Raw genomic sequence first — 24,031 nt, 5'->3', positions numbered from 1 at the left:
CTGGTTTCTGATTCTGCGGTTGAGTCCACGGGCTTTACGGTCGCAATGGTCCTCTGTACCTGTACATTTATTTCTCCTGTCGTCGTCGTCGTCGTCGTCGCTGTCGCTGGGTTGCTTATCACGGCGAATGGTGCGAATGGATATTCTGCTTTTTTTCTTCGCGAAGAGTGTCGAGGTGGGCTTAGTGAGCCTCCCATCCAGTGTATCTCAAATGTTAGCGGGACTGGGTAAACTGTACAACCAGTCTCCTGTCTACTCATGCCTTCTGCGGGAGGTAGAAATGGAGTTTAGACATGTGTATCGTGGAGATGCGCGAATATTACTGGTCATTTTACTTGGGTGTTTGATTGCTTTCCCCTTCAATATGTGTGCGGAGATGGTGAGGTAGATGTGTTGGGTGAAAGTGGGGGAGGACGAGGGGTTTGATATGTCGTGTGAGTATTCATCAGAGGACTATGCTACAGTCAGACCCAAAGTCCATCTGTACCGAACACTAGTATACATGGTCCAGGCCACACCATCTCTACCCAACCCCGCTGTACACTACCCAAAGCTGCTATACAAGCCAAAGCCTCCCAAGTGGATATCAACCCCTAGCCCTCCATAGCATCAGCAAACACCTCATCCTCACTACTCTCCCCCCCATCCATATCCATATCCCCCATCCCCTCATCCACACCATCAAGCCCCATACCCAACCTCACCTTCCCACCCGTAGCCTCAACCATTTTCCCCTCTCCCACCCTTGCACCCTCGCCCTCACCCAATCCAACCCTCCCCAACCCCCCCTCAATAACCCCCTCCACCCCCTCACTCCCCAAAACCCCCCTCATAACACTCATCCCATACCTCAACCTCTCCTCCTTAACCTGCGTAAGATACTCCAGCGTCAACCTTGCACACTCCTCCTTCGCCTTCTTCCTGCCGTAGATATTCCTCACTTCGCCGATAGGCCCCTCATGCTGTCCCGCGCCTTTAAAAAAACAGCACACGCTGTGGAACGTAGGGTCGGAGGGGTGGGGCGTGTAGTTCCATTCTGGAGTCGGCAGCGCGAGGGTGACGGCGAGGGTGGCGACGCGGGAGGCGTAGGAGGGTGTGCCTGGGGGCGCGGGGGTGGGTGTTGTTGCTTGGATGGGGGGTGTGGAGGGGGAACTGGAGTTGTCTAGTAGTGGTGATATTGAGACGGTGTCTGGGTCGATGGGTGAGGCTTTCTTTCTCTTTCGGATGCCGCCGACGGCGGTGTCGTCCGTGGGCCAGGTGCCGAGGGCTTTGAAATGGTCGACGGCGTGGCGGGCGGCGTCTTGACGAGCGGCCTTTTTGGAGGAGAAGAGGTTGGAGATGGAACCGAAGGGTTGGTCTTCGCCGTCGATGGTGATGATGCAGGAGAAGCGTTGACCAGATTGATAATCCGTATATGTGGGTTGGGGGGAGTCGGTTGCGCGCTGGAATTCTGATGTTTGTTAGCTGAATGAGAATATCTATGCATCTCGACTATGGAGACGTGTGCCTTACGGTAACACATGGACGACAAGAGAAGAAAAGAACATACCAAGCAACTTCCCAACATAATTCTCCCCCGGCCCCTTCTCCTTCTCCTTCTCCTCCTTCCCCTTCTCCACAGCCTTCCCCTCCCCCTCAATACCCCCCTTCTTCTTCTTCCCCTTCCCACCTTTCTTGACCCTCCCCTCCCTCTCCAACTCCTCTAATACACCCAACGCCTTCTGACTCATAGCCTCCTTGGCCTCTTGCTTGCTGTTAAACTTCCTCTCTTCCTCAAACTTCAGTCCCTGCAGCTCCTCCGCATCATCCAAGCCAGGGAAAGAAACTGAAACAGTCCAGCCCGTTTCACTGCCGCCTCCGTAGATGAAGAGTGGTTGCGGGATGCCGAGGGCTTGGTATTTTTCGTGGAGCAGGATGGTGTGCCGGGAGGAGCGGGCGCCGACTGCTACGGGGACTAGTGGAGTGGCTTTTCCGTTGGGGGTTTTTGGCTTCTTCGAGGGAGGAGGTGCGGATTGTTTGGTTTCCTTGACGTGTTTCTGCGCCTCATGCGTGTGCTTGTTCTGGATCATGAAGTCGTCCATGCTGATCACGCCTTCGAGTGGTGTACTCGCATCCATAGGTTCCGCATGCGCACCTCCGAAGGAATTGGGCAGAGGAGTGGATGTATCGACCTCCATCTTTCTCTTCTCAGCTTTGTTGTTGGTGGAGGTTGTTTGCTCGTATTCCGTATCCGCGCCGCTCCTCTTCGAGATCTGTTTTTCCTCACTACTAGCAGCCGGACTTGAAGACGGAAGTAATGAACAACAAGAAGAAGAAAGTGTCGGAACAATTAAGTATCTCTTCAAATCCTCCCCCGCCGTATCCATAGCAAAGAACCGCGAACGAGTAGCGTGCCGAGCGCTTGCTGTATCGTCGCTTGAAAGTGGAGCGTCTCGCTGTTTGCCCCGCTCAATGCGGGCAAGCAGGCGTGACCGCGCGCCAGCGCGTTTGTCGACTTGACGCGCCTCAGGCTCTTCGCAGGACCTTGGGCTGTAATGACGCCGGTGCGCACATGCGGTGTAGCGATAGCATTAGGTAAACAACATCTGTTATCGTGGCTGAGTGCAGCAAAGGGATCATGCACATGCACATGGACTGAACATCCAGGGTACCAGAGGCGCACCGCTTCCCTTGCGGGTGTGGCCGCGGCCGTTGGCAATTACGTAGTTTAGCCATGGATTCCGCCTACAGTACATGCCACAATGTCCTTACAGATCGTTATGCGGGATCGGGTGTAGCATTGTTGGGGCTCCCCCCGAAGATCAAAGCTTTTACATGTGCATATCTTGTCTATCTTGGGTGAGTATGCAGGTTGATCGGCTGTGCAGCGTAAGGAACGCCCTATCGACCGTTTAATGCCTGGCCGGGAGTCTGACGCCATTGCCGTTGCTAGCGTGTAGTTTTGAGCAGCTCGCGTGTGTCTGTCAGATGCATGCGTCAGTGGGTCGACCATGTTTCATGTATCTTCGCGGCGTCAAAGGGATCGGAAAAGTTAAGGGCTGTTAAGCGTGCACGACACGAGCATTTTGCGATCAGTGTGCCGAGACATGTCGTACGAGATAGGTATCAAATTTCGCTATCGTGAGACCTCTATACTCTTTCGATACTCTACCTAATCCTAATGTACATGATACATATGTAACCAACATAAAGTCATTTCATCGTAAGCGGCCTCAAGGGGGGCGACCGAGGTCTAATAACCTCTTCCTTTTTGGTCTCTCTCAACTAGACCCGGCACACCGTAGTCTGGACCGTGTGTCTGCTCTTACAAGTGTTCTGTCCCATGAACGGCACCACTACCCATGTCGTCTTGGAATGGGCTTTGGAGCCCGTGCAAACCCCAAAAGGTGTGATTCACGTTGGGGAAGATAGCCGCCACTGAACCCTGTCTTTGACCGACTTGTTGATATGGGTCGTGGCCATGGACAATACCGTGATTTGCTGCTGCCTGAGCATGGCCATCATGGCTGAGGTAAGGACGGTACTGTTCTGCTGCGTTCTCGAGGTGCGAGACGAGTTGTGCGTGCTGCCAGTTGGGTTTGGCCGAATAGCAAGCTGCATTTGTGGAATAGTGCAGATCGTTGTTTGCATCCACTGGAATCAGCTGTCCATGTTCGCCGACAGCAAGCCCCATGGTTGCGAGCTCATCGTGCTCCAGTCCAGCAAGCGTATACAATCCTTCGTGTCCAGTGCTTTGGCTAAGGAAGCCTCCATATACCTGGGGGTTGCCAGATTCGAAGTTGCCTCTGATACCCACGTGCCCGCCGTTGAAGTTGAAGTCATTGCCTTGTGTGTTCGGCGATGCCATGCCTGAAGTACGTGATAGTGCAAAGCTTTCGCCAGAGAACTCGGTGGTAGTGGTAGCCACCGAGGTGTCGAGGTGGTCTGAATCTGGTTGCATTGATCTGAGAACATCAACGGAGAGAGGTGGTTGCAAGTACGCATGGCGAGGCTCAGTCTCGTATGAGTGGTGGCTTATATGTGTCTGTGCCAAGTCCAGTGGCAGTTGTGTAGTTTGGTAATAAGGCGTCGCAGCTGTATGTGTAGACGTTGGTATGGCTGGGGTACGCTTGTGACCATCTTCCGTGTCTTCCGAATCTTCAGCCTTGAATGTCGCCTCATAACAATGTCTTTCTCCTGCAGCTGACGGATGATCAGCGAACTTCACGGAACGCCACTCAATGTTGCCAACTTCTGCAGATTCACTCATCTGCTGGAACCTCCAAAGAACTGTAGTGAGGTATCGGAACTCGCCTGTGTTAGCAACAACACCATATGTGTACTGTATTGCTGCCAGGTGTTGAAGCGATTCTTTGACACTTTCCTCGCTTCTGTGCATCAGATTTTGGTTCTCCCTCACATGCCTCGCCCATGGCTGCGTCGTAAACTGCACGCATAGGACACCTTGAGAGCCTTGGGGGTCTCGCCGATATTCGCAAGTGGATCGCGTTTCTTCCCGGTCATGCCTCGCACGGTCAAACTGCGGGTCGATTACGTTGTCGCCGCTGTTGTAAAATCGCGTCATGCATTCCACATAGTCGTATCTCGACAAATCGGAATGCGAGTGAAGATCGAAGATGATGGCCAGGTCGGCATCTGGCGTCACTTCTGTCATCAAGGCAGTAGATGCGGTACCAACCAACACTTCCCGATCGTTCTCTATCCATTCCTCGGTCTCGGATCGGAGGAAGTCAAACTCGCGGTATTGATGGCGCCAAGAGGCATGATCTACAACATCCGAGCTATCGAGCCTGCCATGCGATTGTGATTGAGCCAAACAGTGCATGGGCTGATGATCACCCTCAAGGAGGATCTTGAAGCCTGTGACTGCGAATGAAGAAGACAGCGCATCAGAATCCGGGCCGGAACCCAGGGCGAGGTCGGATTGTGGGCCGCTACAATGCGGCAAAACGTGCGGCGAGGAGGTACTGGAATCGGACTTGGTAACAGACTCTGTGCGCTGCGCATGTTGGCGGCCATGCAGCTGTGACGAATAGGATGATCGGGCGGATGTATTCGTAGATCGGCGCTTAGAGACGTCCTCTGGTGTGGCCATGTAGAGTAGGACTGTCGCGCAGGTTAGTCTCATTTTGGTAGTCCCTAGCGGAACCCTCCCAATCACACCAGGAATAGCAACCGCGAAGCCACCGCCACTGCCTTCTAGAAGAACTTTGGAAGATAGGAATGCTCTGATGACTTGAAACTGGATCGACGCATGCGGGACCGCCGCCCCGATCATATGGGCGAATGAGAAGAGGCTGATGCCGATCGTTACACGATGTACGAGACGGGCACTCACCAGCAGGAACACCTCTGAGCTTGTCCTTCAGGACCTGGAGATGGCTGGAAACCTGTTTGCGATCGCGTCTGATACCGGTGTCTCTGCAAATAGAATCCTGGATCAGCTCATTCCGCCCTCGCTGCGTGCCTTCAAGCATGTATTTCTTCCGACCCATTGGCGGCCATCGTACGAGTGCTGTGCAATGTTTGTCAGATGTTGGGCTGGAATCGTGAAGCTGGGTAATCATAGGTGGTGGGAGAATCGAAGTGGAAAACGTACGCAGTGAGACAGACGTACTGCGAGATGCGGTGTAATGGAAATGAAGACTTACCCGTCCAGAAGGCTTGTTCTAAGAAGTCAGGCCAGACAGTCTTGTCCTTTTCTTGCTGTAGTCCCTGTGCCTTTCTCTTTTCCTGCTCTTTTCTCTCTGCAGCGTCTCTCGCGACGACTTCAGCCGGTGTGAGAGCTGGTTGCTTTTCGCGATATGTCTGGTACTTCTCTGACCGCTGAAGCAGCTTGTATAATCGCCCGAGCTCGCATCTGATCTGCTTTTCCGACCTCTCGACGCCGAAGCCTGCCAATCCAATGTGTTGTGCGTGTACATTGCCGGTGTAATAGTTTCCTGTGGCGACGCTCCGCTGTGCGTGAGAGCTGTCGGAGGGGCTGAGACTGCTTCTTTGTCCCACTTGTGGCGAAGCTGTACTGCTATGAGTGTTGTGAGACTGCGCAGCGTAACGCTCCTGGAGGACGTCTCGATGTTGTGGCGATCCATCGACCGGAGTACCTTCCAAGAGGGGAATGTCCGCCGACAGCCTGGACAAGGGCTGGGGTGACTGGACCCGCATGGCGGCTATGGCATGCAAACCTCAGAATATGAAACCAGCGATGGTAAGTATGAATGAGATTTGAAGTACAAAGCAATGAATGTTGAGCAGTTGAAGCAACGAGCGTGGTGAACGAAGACGAGAATGTAGCTGGGTATGCGGCGAGGTTTGCAGATGATTGCATTGATAAAGTATGGTCCAGATGACGGGCCCTAGGCAGGAGGACTACATGATAGGCACGTAGGCCATAGCACCGACCGTAGGGTGCAATACGACTTCCGCTAGCCGGAAATTGATAGAGGGGCCAGTCATCGGGGTGACAGTCCAGTACCACAAGATTAAGATTGGAGTGCGTCGTGCCTTCATCATGGCCTCCAAAGAGTCCCAGTTCGACTTTTGGCCATTGATCACATCTCTCGTGAAACCTTTGCTGTTGTAATGGTAAATGTAGCGTGGTTAGCAGAGTGATCAAGGGCATGGAGTCAAACTGCCATCTGTTCGACAGTCACCTGATTGGCCATAGGCGAACAGAGCCATCACGGACTGCTCAAAGCAAGGATAGAGGTCAGTATCCGCAAACAACAAACTACGTCAAGTCTGCATGATCGACAAACGTCTCGTTCATGGCTTCTTTACTCCCTTTGGAGTAGTCTGAAACGCCGTGTGGTGGCCATGCCCATTGATGTAATCCACTGGCGATATACCCTGTCGAAGCTTAGAAAACGGTGTTCTAGATATAGCGTCGTGCAGCAGGTCAAAGCACCCCTACTACTTCCTACGGACCGCGGCAAAGGGCGGCCTAGCTTGTGTGGCCGGGGAGCAAGGGATGGCGTCAAGGTATGACGGTGTCGCGCGCGCAACTCCTATCGGAATACTCTTGCGCTCAGTCGTCTAGATCATCGGTGCCTGCAACGTTAAACTTCTTGCGACCACCTTCTGTAAGGCGTTGCAAGGCGACCTTGTTGGCCTGTGCTCCCACCTTCTGTTGCATCTTCTCCAGCTCCTTCTCTGGATCATCAGACTCCGTTTCAGCAAATGCAAGGACCAAGCGACGGCCCAACAAATGTGTGTTCTTCAATGCGTTCATGGCGTTGACAGCATCGCGTTTGGTGGTGAACTCTGCGAAACCGAAACCACGTGAGGAAGCGTCGAACTTCTTGGGTACTCGTACGGATCGAAGCTGACCGTAAGGAGTGAACAGAGCACGAACATCCTTTTTGCTGGCTTCGAACGGCAAGTTCTTGATGAGAATCTTCGTGCTTGCCGCCTTCTTTGCTGCATCCTCGTTGCGGCGTTCCTCGGCGGCATCGGCGCCCTTGTGGGAAGCTTTGATGAGAAGCTTGTGCCCTTCGAGATCGTGTCCATCCATGGCTCGCAAAGCTGCAGTAGCAGTCTCTGGACTGTTGAATTCGACGAAACCAAAGCCCATGGACAGCACGCCTCGCTTGGGGTCGGTCTTGGTCTTGACAGTGGCACTCCGGAAACCTGCCAGAGGTTTGAACGCCTCCGTGAGACGCTCAGTTGAGGTGGAGAAGTTCAAGTTGCGCACGTACAAAGTGGCGGTGTTTGTAGCCTCGGGCTCAGGATCGTCCACGAGCAGGTCGGTTGCAGAAAGCTTCACACCAGGCTGTGAGGACTGCAAAGGCTGGACGGACGGCGTGGTCTGCACAAAGTTGGTTGCTACACCTTCCTTGAACAGATCCTTGGGGGCCTTTTCCAGGTACAGAATTGAGTCTTTCATCTTCCGATACGACAGCGACATGAAGGCAGTCTTTGCTTCCGCGACGTTGGAGAACTCGACAATGGCTGTCATACCTGTCGGTGGCATCAGGAACTTGGTCACCTTGCCGTGCTCCTCGAACAGTTTTCGAAGCTCATCGGCCGTCACAGTGTGGGGTACGTTCTTGACGAGGATAGCAAGGTCGCCTTTAGCGCTGCGTTGAAAGGCCTCTAGGTCGACACCATGCTGCGCAAAGTAAGACTTGGTCTCTTGGATGATGTGTGTCTCGGCATGCGCCTGCCTGACTGCAGCGTCTGACGAAGTGGGGTCGAGCAGCTCACCCTTGCTGATGCCCATGCGACTTGCGATGGTGGACATGACTGCATCAGCATTAAGGTAGAGCGAGTTCCAGTTGAACGTGGCCTTGACTGCCTGTTGTTTCCTCCTGATCTCCTTCTGCTTCTTGAGAGGCAGCTTCGAGATCTCGTAGTCGTCGAGTTTGGTATCCTTCTTCGCCTTCGCGGAGATGATGTGAAGGAGGCGTCCCTGGAAGATGGTGTTGTCGTTGTCAAGGTAAGCTTCCACTGCATCGTTCGGGTTCTGGAATTGCACAAAGGCGAAACCTTTACCCTTGCCGTCCGCCTTCTTCAACGGCACATGGACCTGTCCTAGTCAGCAACTGTTCGTACAAATGTACATGTATAACCAAGGGGTGGTTGCCGCTATCAGATAAGAAAGACATCTACTAAAATACTTTCCAAGGTAACCTCAGGTGCCGAAGCATCAGTTGTCCCTATCTTGATGTTCATCATTGCATGGGCGGGTAAAAAAAGAGATGTATCATGACTTACTTCCTCGAGAGCTCCGTGCTTGGAGAACTGTTCCTTAATCTCATCCTCTGTCACCTCGTAGTGCAGATTTCTGAGGTATAGTCGACCAGTCTCGCGGATCTTGTCCTCCTCGTCAGGGGCAGCAGCAGTGTCGGTCTGCTCTTCCGCCGGGGGTTGTGGCTCTGGCTGTGCGTCGGCAACGGCCGGTGAAGGCTCAGCAGGTGTGCGTGGTTGGGCAGCTGGTTTCGGTGCTACAGCGGCAGGAGCCGTGCTAGCTGATGGCATTTCATCATCTTCCACGAGCTCCAAAACCCTGTTTGTTCTCGACCGCAGCCAGTCCTCATCCGTAACAGGTCCTTGTTCAACGGCTGGCGCTACTTGTACGTCCTCCATCGCGTCATCACCCTCTACAGCTTCTGATTGAATCGCTGCTGCGCTTGGTTCAGCGGACGTCGGCTGTGAGGCTGCTGGGGCTGGCCCGGTCGCAGGCTCTTCAGCAATCTTTGGCTTCTTCGAGATGACTTGATATTCATCGTCGCTCTCGTCCTCTGGTACAGCAATCGCCGGTACAGCCTCTTCAGCGGCTGCGACAGGTGCTTCATTGAGCTGGGTATCGCCATTGGCCCAGATGCTGGTCTTAGACGGCGGCTGATAGACCTCCAAGAACTCCTTCAGCTTCGGGTCCTGCTCGGCTTCCTCTCGTTTTCGCTTGAGGTCGTTCTCTTGGCGTTCCGGTCGGTACTCGTCGCTTACTGGGGCGCTCTTCTCGAGTTTCTGCTGCCGGCGTGACTTTGGCAGTTCCTTGTCGGCGATCTGCGCATGTTAGCCCCGCTTGTCGCCATCGTGGTCGCAAATTACATACAGGTCGCGCAATCTCTGCGTAGATCTTGGTGAGCTTGATGAAGGTCTTGTTGAAGTACTTGACAGCCTTTGCAGCATCTTCGGGCGTTTTGTAGCCAACGTAGCCGATGCGTCGGTGGTTGAAGAACTTTACGTCAGTGATGGGAAACTTGGCAAAGTGTTTCCGCACGTCATCTTCGGTGAAGTGAGAGGGCAAATTCCTCACGAAGATGCGTGACGACTCCATGCTGTAAGAGTCTTGCCTGCCCGGGTTGTGGTGTCGTGGAAGGAGCAGTGGATGTCAGTGTCGCGTTCTGAAGAAAAAAGTGAACGACGCATGGGCCGGCAGCCCACTAGCGCGCATTAGGCTCACGGGGAAGGCCCGAGCGCAGACCGCCGCGAGCGCCTGCTCAAACATCATGACAAGGCCCTGGACAAGCCTCGCTCAACCACGCGCATTATAAGAGCTCGCCTACTTTGAAGGAAGCTACACCAAACCACTCAACCTTTGATACACATACAGATCAACACCATGGCCAGCGACAAGTCAGATGCCCACAAGCAGGATGGTAAGACCCCTTGTTCCCGTCAACACGTCTGCCAAAGTACAAGCTAACGCAGTATGCAGCTCAAATCAAGTCTGCAGACATGGTACGGGATAGCTAGGCTGCTGCTTCCGGATCCATATTGACATGTGTGACAGAGCGACGAGATGCAACAAGAGGCCATTGAAGTCGGTAAGTCAACTGCTTTCGACATACCTCGACGGATATGCTGACATGTTGTAGCACAAACGGCTATGGAGCAGTTCACTATCGAGAAGGTGGGACTTCACTATCCGCTCAGGCCGAGACCATTTTAGGGCCGTACTGACTTTCGCCTTGTAGGACATTGCCCAGTACATCAAGAAAGAGGTAAGATCACCACACCCAGGGCTGTTGGAAGCGCGCGCTAATATTTGCGCAGTTCGACAGCCGGAAGGGTGCCACATGGCACTGCATCGTCGGCCGCAACTTTGGAAGCTTTGTCACGCATGGTAAGCTGAACTATCGTATTGAGACATTTCATACAACGATGGCTGACTGGACTACAGAGACGAAGCATTTCATCTACTTCTACCTCGGCCACTGTGCTATCTTGCTCTTCAAGACTCAGTAGACGAATGCGATTGGACCAAGGCGCCCGTGACCTCTGAGGGTCTCATCCATCCTCTCTACTCAGGTCTTCTTCGTGGAGCCAGCATTAGGTCTCTTTCCAGATGGGGAGACCTTGCCTCACTCCCACAGTGTGGATATCTCCTTCAACGGAGGTCTATGGGCTCTGCGGTTCATCGGTGATGACATGTGAAGGATAATGATGGGCTCGTACTATCCTACTCTTAATGACTGTCACGAGTCTCTTTTCCACCAGAGTGGCTTCAGAGGCTACCGCTCGATACCATAATGAAGAGTTGATATTCAAAACCCATCAGCTATCTGTGATGTGCCTCGCGATTCTGATCAGGTGACTGACATACACTGCGAATCACGATGCGGGCGCAGCAATCCTCTTCAGGTAAGAGCTAGCCGTCGATCAACTCCTCCGCCACATCCACTTCAACAATATCCCAACGCTTCCGCTCCTGCACTCTACGTTTTGCGCAACGCAATGATTAATCTTCCAAAGTATCGACACGTCTGAAGTACGTAGCTAGGCACGTGGAGATACATGTAACAAGCGCCGCGGGGAATGCCGCTAGCCCCATGGATCCCCAAGCCAAGCGCCAGGTGTGGCTGAGACGCATCGATGATGACGCAGCTTCCTCGGCGCCAATGGTCTTCTACCAGCGACCAGAAACCCACGCCTCCCATCGCAACACATTCCACTTAACTCCACACCCTTCCAGATAAACTTCGCAACACTACATAACCTCATTATCACGCCCAATCACACACGAGTAGCACATACGAACAACACCCAACGACCGAACGCGTAACTTCCGTACCACTTGTCGCACGCGCATCGTTCCACCGACCCAACCGCGACGAGACATCCGCCCCCGAATAGGGAGATACACGTATCACAACGAGTACTGCGCTACACGCGCATATAACACGCGATCATGTTCTTCTTCTTCACCTGCGGAACGCACAGTACGTCTCCTCCCTAACACCCAGTCCCTTCCCGCCCAATCCCTTGCCCACACCACCTCCCCCCATCCCTCTCGGTCCTCTCACTAACATCCCCCCAGCCTTCACATCCGCCCTCAAAGGCGCCGAAAACATCCAACTCGTCTGCCAAAACTGCCGCAACCCCACGGGTCGCGTAATGAAGCGCTGGGAATGGTTTACCTTCTGCTTCATCCCCGTTATCCCATTCAGCCTCAAGCCGTACAAGGAAGTCGGGTGCCATGTGTGCCATTTCTGGCAGGACATCAAGTATCGGCCTGAGCCGGAACTCCAGCAATTTGGTGGTGGGACAAAAGTGCAAGGAGGAGCGATGCCGATGAATGCGTATGGTGGGCAGGGGCCGCCGCATGGTGGTCCGCCGGGATATGGGCCGCCACCGCAGGGCGTACCGCAGTATAAGTAGCTGAGGTGAATGTGAAGGCGTAGTGGAGTTGAGGGGTATGTGGCGTGGCGTTCGTGGTTGAAGCCTGGGGGTGGCATGAAGCATTGCGGTGATACCAAAAAGCATCAAGAGGAGCGGTTGATGTCCAGTCCGACCTGTCTTTGGCGTTGTTTTGTACTTTGGATTTGGCGTTTGGGGATCCGCATGATACTGATACCACCCTATTTCTTTATATTGCTATTAATTGAATACGTCGCACCTGATGAACGAGGGATCATTTGGTGTCAAGTCATGTTTCTATGCATACACTCCCCATTCTGATTTCATAAAAGACGCGAGCTATCTCACGTCGCCTGAAGACAGACCAGCTGCCTTCGTGTATGTTGACACGACTGTTTCTGCACAAGAAGACTACATGAGATGTCTTTCCAAGCATCTGTCATGCCACTAGACAATGTGTAAAGTCTCCTCGTTACCCACCGGAAGACTGGATATATCAAGACCCTTGCGTGTCTCGAGTTCCATGTAACCAATCCGCCTGTACGTACCAGCTGCCTTGTTCATTTTCTGCAATATCAACATGGCAAAGAGATACCTCTCACCAGCTTGGAACACGCCCATGGACAGGGTTTTGACCTGTCCAATAGGCGTGACAGGGCTGTTGCTGTCCGGATGTACCGATTCCGGTGGATGATCGAGGTAAATTCTGCGCGGACACTTTCTCCAAGCGCGATGGTCTGGGTATTTGATTGCTTCTTCGGGTGATGCGAAGGGCTGATGTGTGCCTTCCACGTTGCTGAGCAAACAGCGGCCCCGTAGAGTGATCTTCGCTGATAATAGTTCCCCGTATCCGTCTCCTCCTCTCGCAGGGACGATTTCTTTCCCAATGCAAGTCGATAAAGGCGTAGCCTCTGAAAGCCACTTTGCCCATACGACTCGCCCTACGATGGATCCCCATGACCATGATGGTGCGCGCCATGCTGTTGGTGTCGATGACTTGTCCTTGTGGTCGGAGTACCACATTAAGTCATACATGATACTGCTCTCCCATAATCCAGCTATATAGGCGGACTTCTTCATTCGACACAACTCTTTGCTAACTCCCTGCAAAGCTGGGAAGCAGTCGGTTTCGTACGTCAAGCTCGAACTGGTGTATTCGGTAACAATACCCTGCCACAAATCTATGCACTCCGCCGGATCAGAGTGACGTATCGTGTTGAGATACTTGGGGCTGCGCAAGTTTTTGAAAGGCAATGTTGTGGAGTCCCACCAAAACGAGCACTCGCATTTGTTCTCCGTCCTACATGCCCAGAACATCTCTTCGGCTGTGAAATGTACCACTCTGCGTGAGAGTAGGCATTCTTGTAGCGTCCAGCCACGGCGCAGTAATGGATATTCGCCGTACTTCCAAGCATAATGGTTTATACTGGACCGAACGCTAACGTCCAACATGGAGCCATTCCTGTCCGGATACGAAGACTTGCTGACAGGGCGCTCCGGATGTTTGCGGAAACAGCCTTGCAATGGAATATTTGCGTCGGTGGCAGCAATAGTAAAGTCGGCACCAGAATATATCTCTGCCATTCTGCTGCCTTCCCTTTGCCAGTCCTCGCGGCTGTCTTGTATGATGCAGAGACTGTCGATCCACAGATACTCGAATCCCAACCGATAGGCGAAGGAGATGGCATCCTGGAATGTCTGAGGGAGTTTCTCCGAAGGGATTCTTCGCTTGTGTTCGGTCAAGGTGGCTGTCGTAGTCTTCCTAATTGTACCCTTCCCCCAGCAGTGACTGAGACAAATATAGGGCTTGACTTCGCCGCGGGTCTCGTACAGCTTTATGTTCTCTGGATCTTGGATCAGAACAACGCGTGTCGGCAGGCTCGAGTTAGCGCCCCTGCACAACTCATGGCTATGATTGCATTCTCGTAACCACGAAGAGACTCGTTGAACAGCTTCATCAGAGCCGGAGTCTGAAACGGCTTCATGGGAAAGACGTGGTAGTCGCCATGGATTGTTGCGACCTGGAGACATTAATTCGTGATGAATAACTGCAGCCATCAAAAACTTACCTTGTGGATCGAAAACCTCCCATGACGCATCTGGGTAGCATTCCAAGATGAGTCGTGACCGTTCCACTCTGCATGATACCCTTTGATCCAAGCCGAGCTCGAATGGTCGGCTTGAGCTTTTGGAGACCAAGGCACATTTGTGTACAATCCCGCATAGTATCAAGCAGCCGGCACATCCCTTGTCAGCCGACGTTATCAGAACGCCAACAGTGACTCCTCCTGCAATAGTAGGCCACTCATTGTAGTTGCATACTTTGCATTTCTTCGCTTTTGCGTAAGCGGAACTGACTCGTTTGACACGATCACCACCAAATTGACGCGACGCAAAGATACGCATGCCTTTCGCAGGAAGAGGCTTCGTATTGCCATCCCCGCCCCACCAGGATGGCGGTGTCCACCTGAGTATCTCTGTCATCTCGAGTCTGTTGGGAGAATACGAGTTTGGCTGGATATTCCGGAACTCCACTGGACAGTAGTCGTGAGGCAAGTGAAGCACCTTATACAAGAAAAAAAACTGAACAGGTCTGCAGGCTACATTAAGCCAAAAGCTTGCAAAGGCGGTAACCCAGCGCCAATGTAGGCTCCAGGCTGTTCAGTTCTTTCCTAGGTTGGCGTGGAAGCGATAGGTAAGGGAAACAAAACTGCCACGAGCACGATCGGTACGAAGAATTCAGAGAGATGAGGCAAGTTTGCGCGAAGCTCGTTTTATGCTCTCAGAGAGAGCGCGCTGCAACAATTTATTCTCAACATCATTGTAGGATCGCGTTGAGTGCTCCGTACAGATGCAGAAGCGCTGGGTAGACGATTGGCTCGCTTTCTGTGATCACACTGCATGCTGGGGTCTGAGATTGATGCCGCGCGCAAACAACTCTACCCATCGCCAAATATATCCCTTAAGCGCGAAGAGAGAACGAGCAGCCGCTCTGAACGGCGTCTGGGTGATCAATTCATGATGATCTTCCAAGCAGGATTGGAGGTGGTTGAATGATCGCAAACTTTGGGGGTCAACCTGGTCTGTTCGCGAGACATGGTTGGCGAAGTAGGCAATTTAGGCGAAGCGGTTTTTCTATCGTTCAGCAGCGAGACTCATCAAGCCTGAATGAATAGAGCGCGCCCACGCCAGCCTAGGAAAAAACAAACACCCTGGAGCCTACGTTGACCTTGGGCCACCTACTTTGCAAGTCTTTGTCTTGATGTAGTCTGTAGGCCTGTTCGGTTTTTTTCTTGTATGAGGTGCGCCTTTAACTTAGACTGCCGTCTAGTCCTGGTACGAGCTGGTCATTGAGACGGTGCTTTGGTATACGGTATGGTTGCGATAGCTCTGACGTCGTTGTTCGCTGGAGTGCTGTCTGGTGCGTCACCGCAGCATCATCAAGCTTGAACTGAAGGCGCTGACTCTTCCTCAAGTATTAAAACTGGGTCGACGCGCGATCTGTCGCGACTGCTATATCTGGAGATGAAGGAAGTTTGAAGCCACGGCGCACCATCGGAAGGTTTGGTGTTTCAGTGGCCCGTGCGCCTTCTCTCTCCCGCGAGGGGTCGCGGCAGCAACTGCCCTGCAGCACATCTTCGACGTAACTCCACTATCCTAGTGTAGAAACATGTCGGCAGTGTCGAAACATAGGGACCTCCGAGTCCAGAAATGTACTCGGCCCCGTTTCGCGACCGCTGGCACCGCACCGGCAGTCTCGAGTATGCGGATGGCGGAACCCCGTTGGGCGGGGACCCGAAGCCAAACGTCGCAGAAGGGGACGCAAATAGAAGTGCTGGAATATGGAGCACGACAGATATAAAGACGAAGGGAACGATGGGAGGAGATATAATTGCAATACCATACTATAACAGTAACACTTTCGCCTACCAGAACCACCAGGAACAAAAGTCATCATGTTTGAGAAGAACGAATTGAAGCCGACGTTCGATGGTTGGTCCTCTCTGCGGTCTCTTGCGAGCATGACTAACAATCTCAGACGTTATGGGTTGCCAGTCGGCGTGCTATGAGTGGGCAGACAGCTACGATAGCAAGGTCGGTCGACATGCACCGCTGCTCAGTGATAATCACTTACACATCGCAGGACTGGGACCGTCTTAGCAAATGCATCGCCCCAACATTGAAGATCGACTACCGATCCTTCCTCGACAAGATCTGGGAAGCCATGCCTGCAGACGAGTTCGTCGCCATGGCCTCGGACCCCAACGTACTAGGCAACCCTCTCCTCAAGACACAGCACTTCATCGGCGGCACGCGGTGGGAGAAGACTGCAGAGGACGAGATTACCGGGTACCACCAGCTCCGTGTGCCCCATCAGAGGTACACCGATGAGTCCCGCACCAAGGTTGCCGTCAAGGGCCATGCCCACAGCTTCAACACGCACTGGTACAAGAAGATCGACGGCGAGTGGAAGTTTGCTGGACTGAACCCGGATATCAGATGGTTCGAGTACGACTTCGACAAGGTGTTCGCCGAGGGCCGTGAGCAGCTGGGTGAGGCCAAGGCTGCTGCTGGCATCCCAGAGAAGGTCCCTGGCCAGGCGATGTAGGATAGGATAGGAATCTGCTTACTAAGATACCACTACGAATGATAGAAGACATTACAACATTGTATTTGATATTCCTCAGTCTGGTGTACGTGTTCCAAGCGCACAACGGTCGTGATATGTGTCTGTCGAGCTGGTTGGATGCAGGCCTCAGCGGCCGGCCGTCTAGCTGCAGGCGGTGGGACCACTGAGAGAGGATGGAGGGGTCCATGGCGGTACAGGTGTGTGATTCGACCGGCGCAAAACTGCGCGGCTTGAGTACAGAGTCCAGCGATGCGGCGCGAGCATGGGTGAGATATGGATTGGAAAGGCTGCAGACTGCAGAGGCTCTCGGTGAGGCACCGCCCCGCACATTGCGAAAGCCCGGTGACGACTTCTGGCTGCAAGTCATCTACGCGGCCAGGGGTGGGTCGCCTATTAATAACGCAGAGCAGATCGCACGCAGCCGGCACCGTTCTTCATCTGGTCGATGCCAGCGTGGCAGCCGTGTTGAGCCTCTGTAGCGAGATGCGATGGGCCACTCGCAATGGAGCCGCTTCATCCTTGGGTCGCGCAATCCTTGTATCGATCGAAAGCTTAAACCTGCACTGGTCTACGCCATCCGCGTCCCCAGGTTCGCGCAGTCATCGCTACCAAAACCAAGCGAAGTAAATCCTAGCGGATTCTCGGCGCCGTACATCATCTGCAGTTCTTCGCTCTTCTACCGACCCCGCCCACCGACCGACCTTCCTCCCACACTGCCCAACACTCGCCGTCGTCGATCGTCTTTCCTCTCCGATTTCTCGCGTTTGTGGTGTTTGGATCTCATCTGCTTCTCCAGTTCGCCGGTGTCCTTGAGATTTTTCGGTATGTATATCTCATGAGCAATTTTCATCTCGTCTTGGCGGGCCGCCCACTGCACAATTTCGTGCACCGGGGCATGGGAGCTGCGGACTGCACAATCAATTCGGCCACCGCCCGTCTGCTACGCGATGTGCGTCCATCGCCTACTGACGTCGTCGCCTGCACGGACTTGGTCGCGCGGCCTGCAGCAGCGCTGCCACCAGCCCGAGCCAGCGTCGCGCATCCCGACGCGCTCTCACTGCCGTGGGTGTTGCGAGCACCTGTCGTGACATGGGCCTCGTGCGCCCGCCGCATGTGATGCCTGACATGAAAACTACGGTACTGACCCGCCCACTCAGATTTCGTTCGAGCTTCCTCACGGTCACTCCTTCGCTCTCCCTCACCTACACCCACTCCTTCGTGCGCGACCTGGAGTTACTGTCGCCGCTTTTCCCGACCATCTCCTAGGCGTGTTCCTTGGCCTGTACTCTCTACTGCCTCCGCGACTGCAGTGATAGAAGGAGCCGGATCTAATCGGTAAGTGCAGCCTGCCACCCTTCCAGCTCCTTCACCCTGCTCTCGCTGCCTGACCTCCTGCGCGCACACTCACCGGAACTAACAATTGCTTTTTCTGCGCAGACTATATAAACGACGCTACGGTTCTCTATCATAATTAGAGCTCATACCCTTACTCCCCACCTCCGTTAGCTCAATCGACTACCCCGCTTGATCTATCAGTCATGTCTTTCAACAACAGCTACGGCGACCAATTCCAAGGCCAGCCCCAGGGCGACATGAACAACCAGACCCCGCAGCCCGGCGACATGGGTCAGCCCATGGACGCTTCCGGCAACGGCTTCCCACCCCAGGGCAACATGGGCCCGCCAGGCAGCGCTGGTGGTGACGGCCAAGGCCAGGGTGCGGGCAAGACGACTCTCTGGTGAGTCTGCGGACGCACCCGAGTTGCGAATTGCGCATCTCAGATGGCGACATGCGCGCTCGGGTGGCCTGGCCTTTCACTAGGTGGGGCACATCGATGCTAACACAACGCAGGATGGGTGAACTCGAGCCCTGGATCGACGAGAACTTCGTGCGCAGCATCTGGTACAACATGGGCGAGACTGTCAACGTCAAGATGATCCGCGACAAGTTCTCCGGGTAAGCACGGAATCCACACAGGAAAAAGTCTCCAGGCTAACTACCGCATAGCAGCAATGCTGGATATTGCTTCGTCGACTTCGCGAGCCCTGATGCTGCGTCCAAGGCCCTTAGCCTCAACGGCCAACTGATCCCCAACTCCAACCGCCCGTTCAAGCTGAACTGGGCCTCTGGCGGTGGTCTTGCTGACAGGAGGCAAGTCTCACCCGGCTACCCACATACGACAGTGATCACTAATGACTCGAACAGCCGCGATGAGCGTGGTCCCGAATTCAGCATCTTCGTCGGAGACTTGGGCCCCGAGGTCACCGAGTTCGTCCTCGTACAACTCTTCCAGAACAAGTACCAGTCCACCAAGTCCGCCAAGATCATGTCCGACCCCATTAGTGGTATGTCGCGCGGCTACGGGTTTGTCCGGTTCGCTAGCGAGGAGGACCAGCAAAAGGCCCTCACTGAGATGCAAGGCGTCTACTGCGGCAACCGCCCCATGCGTATCTCCACCGCCACACCCAAGAACAAGAGCGGTGGTCCCGGAGGTCCCGGCGGAATGGGCGGCATGCCTCAAGGCGGCGGCGGCCCCGGCATGGGCATGTACTCTATGGGCGCTCCTCCCATGGGTGGCTACTACGGTGCACCCCAGCCGATGAACCAGTTTACTGACCCGAACAACACCACTGTCTTCGTCGGCGGTCTGTCCGGCTACGTCACCGAGGACGAGCTCCGCTCCTTCTTCCAGGGCTTTGGCGAGATTACATACGTCAAGATTCCCCCAGGCAAGGGTTGCGGCTTCGTTCAGTTCGTTCAGCGCCACGCTGCCGAGATGGCTATCAACCAAATGCAAGGCTACCCCATCGGTAACTCTCGCGTCCGTCTTAGCTGGGGTAGGTCCCAGAACAACTCCGGTCCAGCCGGCACCCCTTACCGTCCTGCACCACCTCCACCAGTTCCCTTCGGCCCAGGCATGGGTATGCCCCCGCAACACCCCTACGGCGGTGGCGGTGGCTACGGCCCGATGATGAAGGTAAGTCAACAAGACATGTTGCGGTTTTGTGTCTGATGCTAACTCGACTGTAGTAAGCGCATTCTTTCCCTCTGTATTGCTTGCACGGCGCTTCTGTCATGGTTCATCCCGTTGGCTTACTGCAACGATCCCTTTCATGACTCGGCATGACGAATTTCGAGCGATTTGGTCTTTAGTTCTATAACGGGCGGTTCTCCAAAAGTTCTCGACTTCTTCTCACGACACTCATCTTGCTGGAGGGCCATAGAAGGGAGTCTTTGTATAACAGGCCATCTATTCTCCCATTCGGGCTTTCTTTCTAAGCGTGCCACTCATCTTTCTGGGAGCATAGGGATGTAGCTAGTCATGCATGGGCCGGATGCTGCTTTCTCTCGACTTGCCTTTTCTTCACGATTGTGCGCTGCTCCTTGCAGGATTGGCCATCATTTCCAATCACACGATTCTTCTATTTCTGCGTGTTTGGTTGCGTGCTTGCTTGCTGGCTTGGTTGATTCGTCTAACGTTCTGTTCCAAGTGCCTTGTAATCTTTCCTTTGTTAGTTTGTTGTTGGTTCTATTGGCACGCGCAGAGTCTACCACCTCGTTACCCTCCTTAGACATATTGCTAACGTCATTGTGTAGCAACTTTCCCGTCCAGGCTGGCCAGCCTTCTCCTTACCCGCCGTCGATGAACGCAAGCCTCGGTGGTCAGCGACCCGGCAGCCAGAACGCTCCTACGGGCAACCCTGCCGGCCAGAACGGCACTCCCACGTTCAACAACTACCGTTTCACCCCCACCCAGCCCAACGGCCCCAACAGCCCCGGCTTCGGCTCGCCCGACTTTGGCGGTGCCTTCTCGCAGCAATTCCCTCCACCGCAGTAACTGCGCATCGTACGCTCTCGCATTGGTTATACGCATATCAGATACTGTTTTGCCGCTTTAGCAAGGAGTTCTTGGGGCATGAAACTTCATTATCACGACGTGGCTATATTCTTTAACTGGGGAATGAAGGCATAATGCTTTAGCGAGGCGTCTGGCGAACAAGAATTATATGGTATACCCATGCAGCAAGAGAAGGCGTCAAGAGTCTGTTTCATTTCTATCGTGGCGGGAGGTTCGCGTCTTTGCTAGAAGATTGCACTTCTTTCGAGGTTTTGCGTTGATTTGCTGCGTGCGCTGTGGGTATTTCGGGGGATGTCTATCGAAAGAAACGTCGCAGACTGATGGTTAGTGGATTCTAGTACAAGGTCGCTGCAAAGGTCCATGGAAGGTACATCACAGACTGACGGTTAGTGAGTTTTTAGTAGAAGGACTTTTTGAGAGATGCTACATGAGCATGCGGCAACATGCGTTCTGATCTAGTCATGCCCATTTTATACAATTTACACTTCATCGCATTTGCACGGACCTTTGACGATGTGAGTTGCCTCGCGCCATGACGTTGCGCCGTGACAATCGTGCCTTCCTCATCACTGGACCTCGGGCGTACCCGCCGTCGCTCAGCCCTCAACCCTCATAAACAATGGGCTTCTTCCTCCTCTCCACAAACACAGATCCGGCACAACTGCCAATTGCTTGTTGCTCTTTTGGACCCGAACAGCAGCAATCGCACGCCTGCCATGCGCTACGACGACTGGGACGTGATCCTCTTCCCAAAGGATTCTCACGTACCGATACAGGAGTTCAAGACCGCCTGCTATGTCTCAACTGAGGAGTGTGAGTACCCTGCTCTACCCCACCTGCATGCAGACGTCTTATACTTGGGCGTCAATACTGATAGCATGTAGATGGCCGCCAGTTGCCCACTTTGACCTCTTACATCAGCACTCTCCCGCCGTCCACACCGTTCCGTATCTCCGTACACTCATGGGCCACCGCATCGAAAGCCTCGGCACTGATCGAGTCTCGACGAAGGGCGAACCAGAAGGTTGTGTACACAGTTCAGGTGGTCGTTGATGGGGCTAGAGTCTTGTGAGCTTCACACCATGGGCTGTGGACATGGGACCACGATGCTGATTAGCATAGTCGTGGCTTCTTCGACATAGCGTCGAAATGGCCTCAAGAGATTGGTATGTCCCACCCAAGTCAATGCTGCATCACCGTTGGACTGACGCTATGTAGCGCAAGAGAAGAGATCACTCACCATCAACGAGTATCCTTCAAGTCAACGGAAACAATGCCTCGAGTTCCCGCCCTTCCACCAACGGAACCTTATGCAGAACTCATGGAATGTTCACGACCCACAAGGGCGAATAAAGATAATGCTGTCGGAACAGTTGATCATGAAGACGGCAAGTCCTGGAGAGGTAGATCTTGGCACGACCAACGACATTGTTTGCTTCTCATTCCAGCATGCTCCAAAAGGTACGTCGAAGGAACTCATACCCCTCATACATGGATCATAATAAGGAGCAGATGTCTTAGAACAGGCGGGCATCTCATGGCCTATCCGAAACCCTCTATACCTTCCCAATGCGCTCGAGCGAGCCACGCATCTGTCACAAATGTCCCCGACAAACTCTCGGACACCGAAGGCCCGGCCCTTCCCAGGCGACATCAACATGCAGTCGCCAATCTCGCATCCATCGGCATCCGCCTTTGCTAGATCGCAGATTCCCTTACCCAATCGACGCTCTAATGCGCATCTGCCTCCTATCTCACAATTCGCAAAGCCACTTCCAGGTTTCAGAAACAACGGTCGCCCAGGTATATGGGACGACAATTTCAACTCCCTTACGGATTCTGCCGACGACGTTAGCATGGATACATGGTCAACAAGAAGAACGTCGGGATCCACCAGCGACATGGCCATGCCTGACTACATGTATGCTTCTTCACATCTGTCACGGAAAAGTCAACCATGGATGCCTGACAGGTCCCAATACGACCAAGGCATGAGTACAGAATGGGAAGATCATCCGCCGAGGAAGGAAAAAGAGAAACAGCTCGTTGTCACTCTTCGAGATGACCAGCTAGGGCAGATTATCCAAGCTATGAGTCCACCGAAGCAGAATCGTGAGCTATCGCATGGATCAGGCAATCAACGCCATGAGAATACTGGTCGCATACCGACTGCTTACAACTACTGTCCCCCAAAGTCAGACATCAATCCACCTATCAACCGCCCGTCGTCGGCGGCCATGGCGCGCAAGCCATCATACTCGGACTTCAATAATGCCCTACGGAACGCATCGAATAAGCAGTCACCAATTAATCAGCGGTTCCACGATGCGATTAATGACAAACAGCCTACGATGAATCACCCTTCCTTCTCAAGCAACAAAGAGAATCGCCCGCCTTCGCAATCGCGATTGCCTACTGCGTTTCCAAACGCGAAACGTGTTCCGACGCCGAACCCCTTCGCGCAAAGGCTTCCAACCCATACCTCAGATATCTCCATGAGAGACCCATCTCCGGCACGTTCAAGTATGTATAGGTTCAGTCGGAGCGAAGCGCCACCTCCGACCATTGAGCCTGCTAAGTTTGGGTCAGCTCACGGCCCTTCAGCTGTGAATATCAGGAGCCGGAAGGAAGGCCTGGCATCCGACTCACCGAGGCTATCTGATCAAGCAATGCGCCATGATCAGAGCTTGCTGCCATCGTTGAACTCAGGTCCTCGGACTGCACATATACCAATCTTTGAGGATAAAGACGAATCCTCACACAACGCCCAGAAGAATATCCCTGATGTAGTGGAGATCATCGATGTGGATGCCATCGACCCCCATCTGAATACCAATGCTTCTTTCGAGAGCAATAAGCTGTCTCCATTCAAGCCCTGCCACAAGACTGGAGTGTCACTGTCAAGTATAGACAGTACCGGCCGTCTGGAGAGACAGCTCTACAGTGCCCTTGGCGAAGAACTCGGCAGCTTTGAACATCATATCGACACCACAGGCATGGGACCTGAACTTGCACAAGCACTCGGTGGCGTCGCAGCACACTCCGATCTCAGCGGCTCCGGCATGCTAAACCCAAACGCTCACGAGTTTGAGCCAACGATCAAGCGGAAGAGACAGAGTACTGTGGGTGGCAGTCGGGAGAGAAGTCCGATGACCAAGAAAGAGAAGGCTGACTTGCGAGCTGGCGACCATCAGGAAGAGGTGGTGGTGTGTATGAGGGGGGATTGAGCGTATTGTTACTTTGATGTGGCTGTCTGGGAGACTATGGGTTAGTCTTGTAGGCTTTGTTTTCTGAGCGTTCTAAGCGTATTATTGTACTTGTCAGTCTATCAGGGCTAAGACTGAGTCTTACTTGTTGTATGAATAGTCAGTAGCTCGTATGAATATCGAAGAACAAACTCTGTCTCTGAGAGCCAATCGGACACCACGTTCACTGTCAGGAGATGGATACTTACACAG

General features: G+C 53.5%; 8 protein-coding genes across 8 annotated transcripts; 5 read left to right on the top strand and 3 right to left on the bottom strand.

Moving 5' to 3' along the window:
* Positions 1–593: 593 nt before the first annotated feature.
* On the bottom strand, positions 594–2,177 carry J4E90_004438 (uncharacterized protein; the record flags this gene model as incomplete). Its single annotated transcript, XM_051434003.1, has 2 exons — positions 594–1,450; positions 1,550–2,177. The coding sequence occupies 2 exons, from the start codon at positions 2,175–2,177 to the stop codon at positions 594–596; spliced, it is 1,485 nt and encodes a 494-aa protein (XP_051292521.1).
* A 1,127-nt stretch (positions 2,178–3,304) lies between these two features.
* J4E90_004437 (uncharacterized protein) lies at positions 3,305–6,165 on the bottom strand (the record flags this gene model as incomplete). Its single annotated transcript, XM_051434002.1, has 3 exons — positions 3,305–5,106; positions 5,339–5,515; positions 5,652–6,165. The coding sequence occupies 3 exons, from the start codon at positions 6,163–6,165 to the stop codon at positions 3,305–3,307; spliced, it is 2,493 nt and encodes an 830-aa protein (XP_051292520.1).
* An 862-nt stretch (positions 6,166–7,027) lies between these two features.
* On the bottom strand, positions 7,028–9,781 carry J4E90_004436 (uncharacterized protein; the record flags this gene model as incomplete). The annotated part of the gene is made up of 3 exons (XM_051434001.1): positions 7,028–8,527; positions 8,716–9,507; positions 9,557–9,781. 3 exons carry the CDS (start codon positions 9,779–9,781, stop codon positions 7,028–7,030), a joined length of 2,517 nt encoding a protein of 838 aa, XP_051292519.1.
* Positions 9,782–10,066: 285 nt separating this feature from the next.
* On the top strand, positions 10,067–10,692 carry J4E90_004435 (uncharacterized protein; the record flags this gene model as incomplete). Its single annotated transcript, XM_051434000.1, has 7 exons — positions 10,067–10,103; positions 10,163–10,185; positions 10,238–10,271; positions 10,323–10,357; positions 10,422–10,448; positions 10,501–10,570; positions 10,628–10,692. The coding sequence occupies 7 exons, from the start codon at positions 10,067–10,069 to the stop codon at positions 10,690–10,692; spliced, it is 291 nt and encodes a 96-aa protein (XP_051292518.1).
* Positions 10,693–11,635: 943 nt separating this feature from the next.
* Positions 11,636–12,105, top strand: J4E90_004434 (uncharacterized protein; the record flags this gene model as incomplete). The annotated part of the gene is made up of 2 exons (XM_051433999.1): positions 11,636–11,666; positions 11,765–12,105. 2 exons carry the CDS (start codon positions 11,636–11,638, stop codon positions 12,103–12,105), a joined length of 372 nt encoding a protein of 123 aa, XP_051292517.1.
* A 3,935-nt stretch (positions 12,106–16,040) lies between these two features.
* Positions 16,041–16,693, top strand: SCD1 (Scytalone dehydratase; the record flags this gene model as incomplete). The annotated part of the gene is made up of 3 exons (XM_051433998.1): positions 16,041–16,077; positions 16,124–16,179; positions 16,229–16,693. The coding sequence occupies 3 exons, from the start codon at positions 16,041–16,043 to the stop codon at positions 16,691–16,693; spliced, it is 558 nt and encodes a 185-aa protein (XP_051292516.1).
* Positions 16,694–18,252: 1,559 nt separating this feature from the next.
* On the top strand, positions 18,253–20,552 carry J4E90_004432 (uncharacterized protein; the record flags this gene model as incomplete). Its single annotated transcript, XM_051433997.1, has 6 exons — positions 18,253–18,452; positions 18,566–18,670; positions 18,725–18,865; positions 18,920–19,691; positions 20,206–20,225; positions 20,312–20,552. The coding sequence occupies 6 exons, from the start codon at positions 18,253–18,255 to the stop codon at positions 20,550–20,552; spliced, it is 1,479 nt and encodes a 492-aa protein (XP_051292515.1).
* A 1,922-nt stretch (positions 20,553–22,474) lies between these two features.
* On the top strand, positions 22,475–23,800 carry J4E90_004431 (uncharacterized protein; the record flags this gene model as incomplete). The annotated part of the gene is made up of 1 exon (XM_051433996.1): positions 22,475–23,800. The coding sequence occupies one exon, from the start codon at positions 22,475–22,477 to the stop codon at positions 23,798–23,800; it is 1,326 nt and encodes a 441-aa protein (XP_051292514.1).
* Between the last annotated feature and the right edge of the window lie 231 nt (positions 23,801–24,031).

The sequence above is a fragment of the Alternaria incomplexa genome (genome assembly GCF_024043165.1).
Source record: "Alternaria incomplexa strain BMP 0042 chromosome Unknown scaffold_5, whole genome shotgun sequence".
NCBI classification, from domain to species: Eukaryota; Fungi; Ascomycota; class Dothideomycetes; order Pleosporales; family Pleosporaceae; genus Alternaria; species Alternaria incomplexa.
The sequence above is the reverse complement of the archived record's forward strand: the minus strand, read 5'-3'. Positions and strand labels throughout refer to the sequence as shown.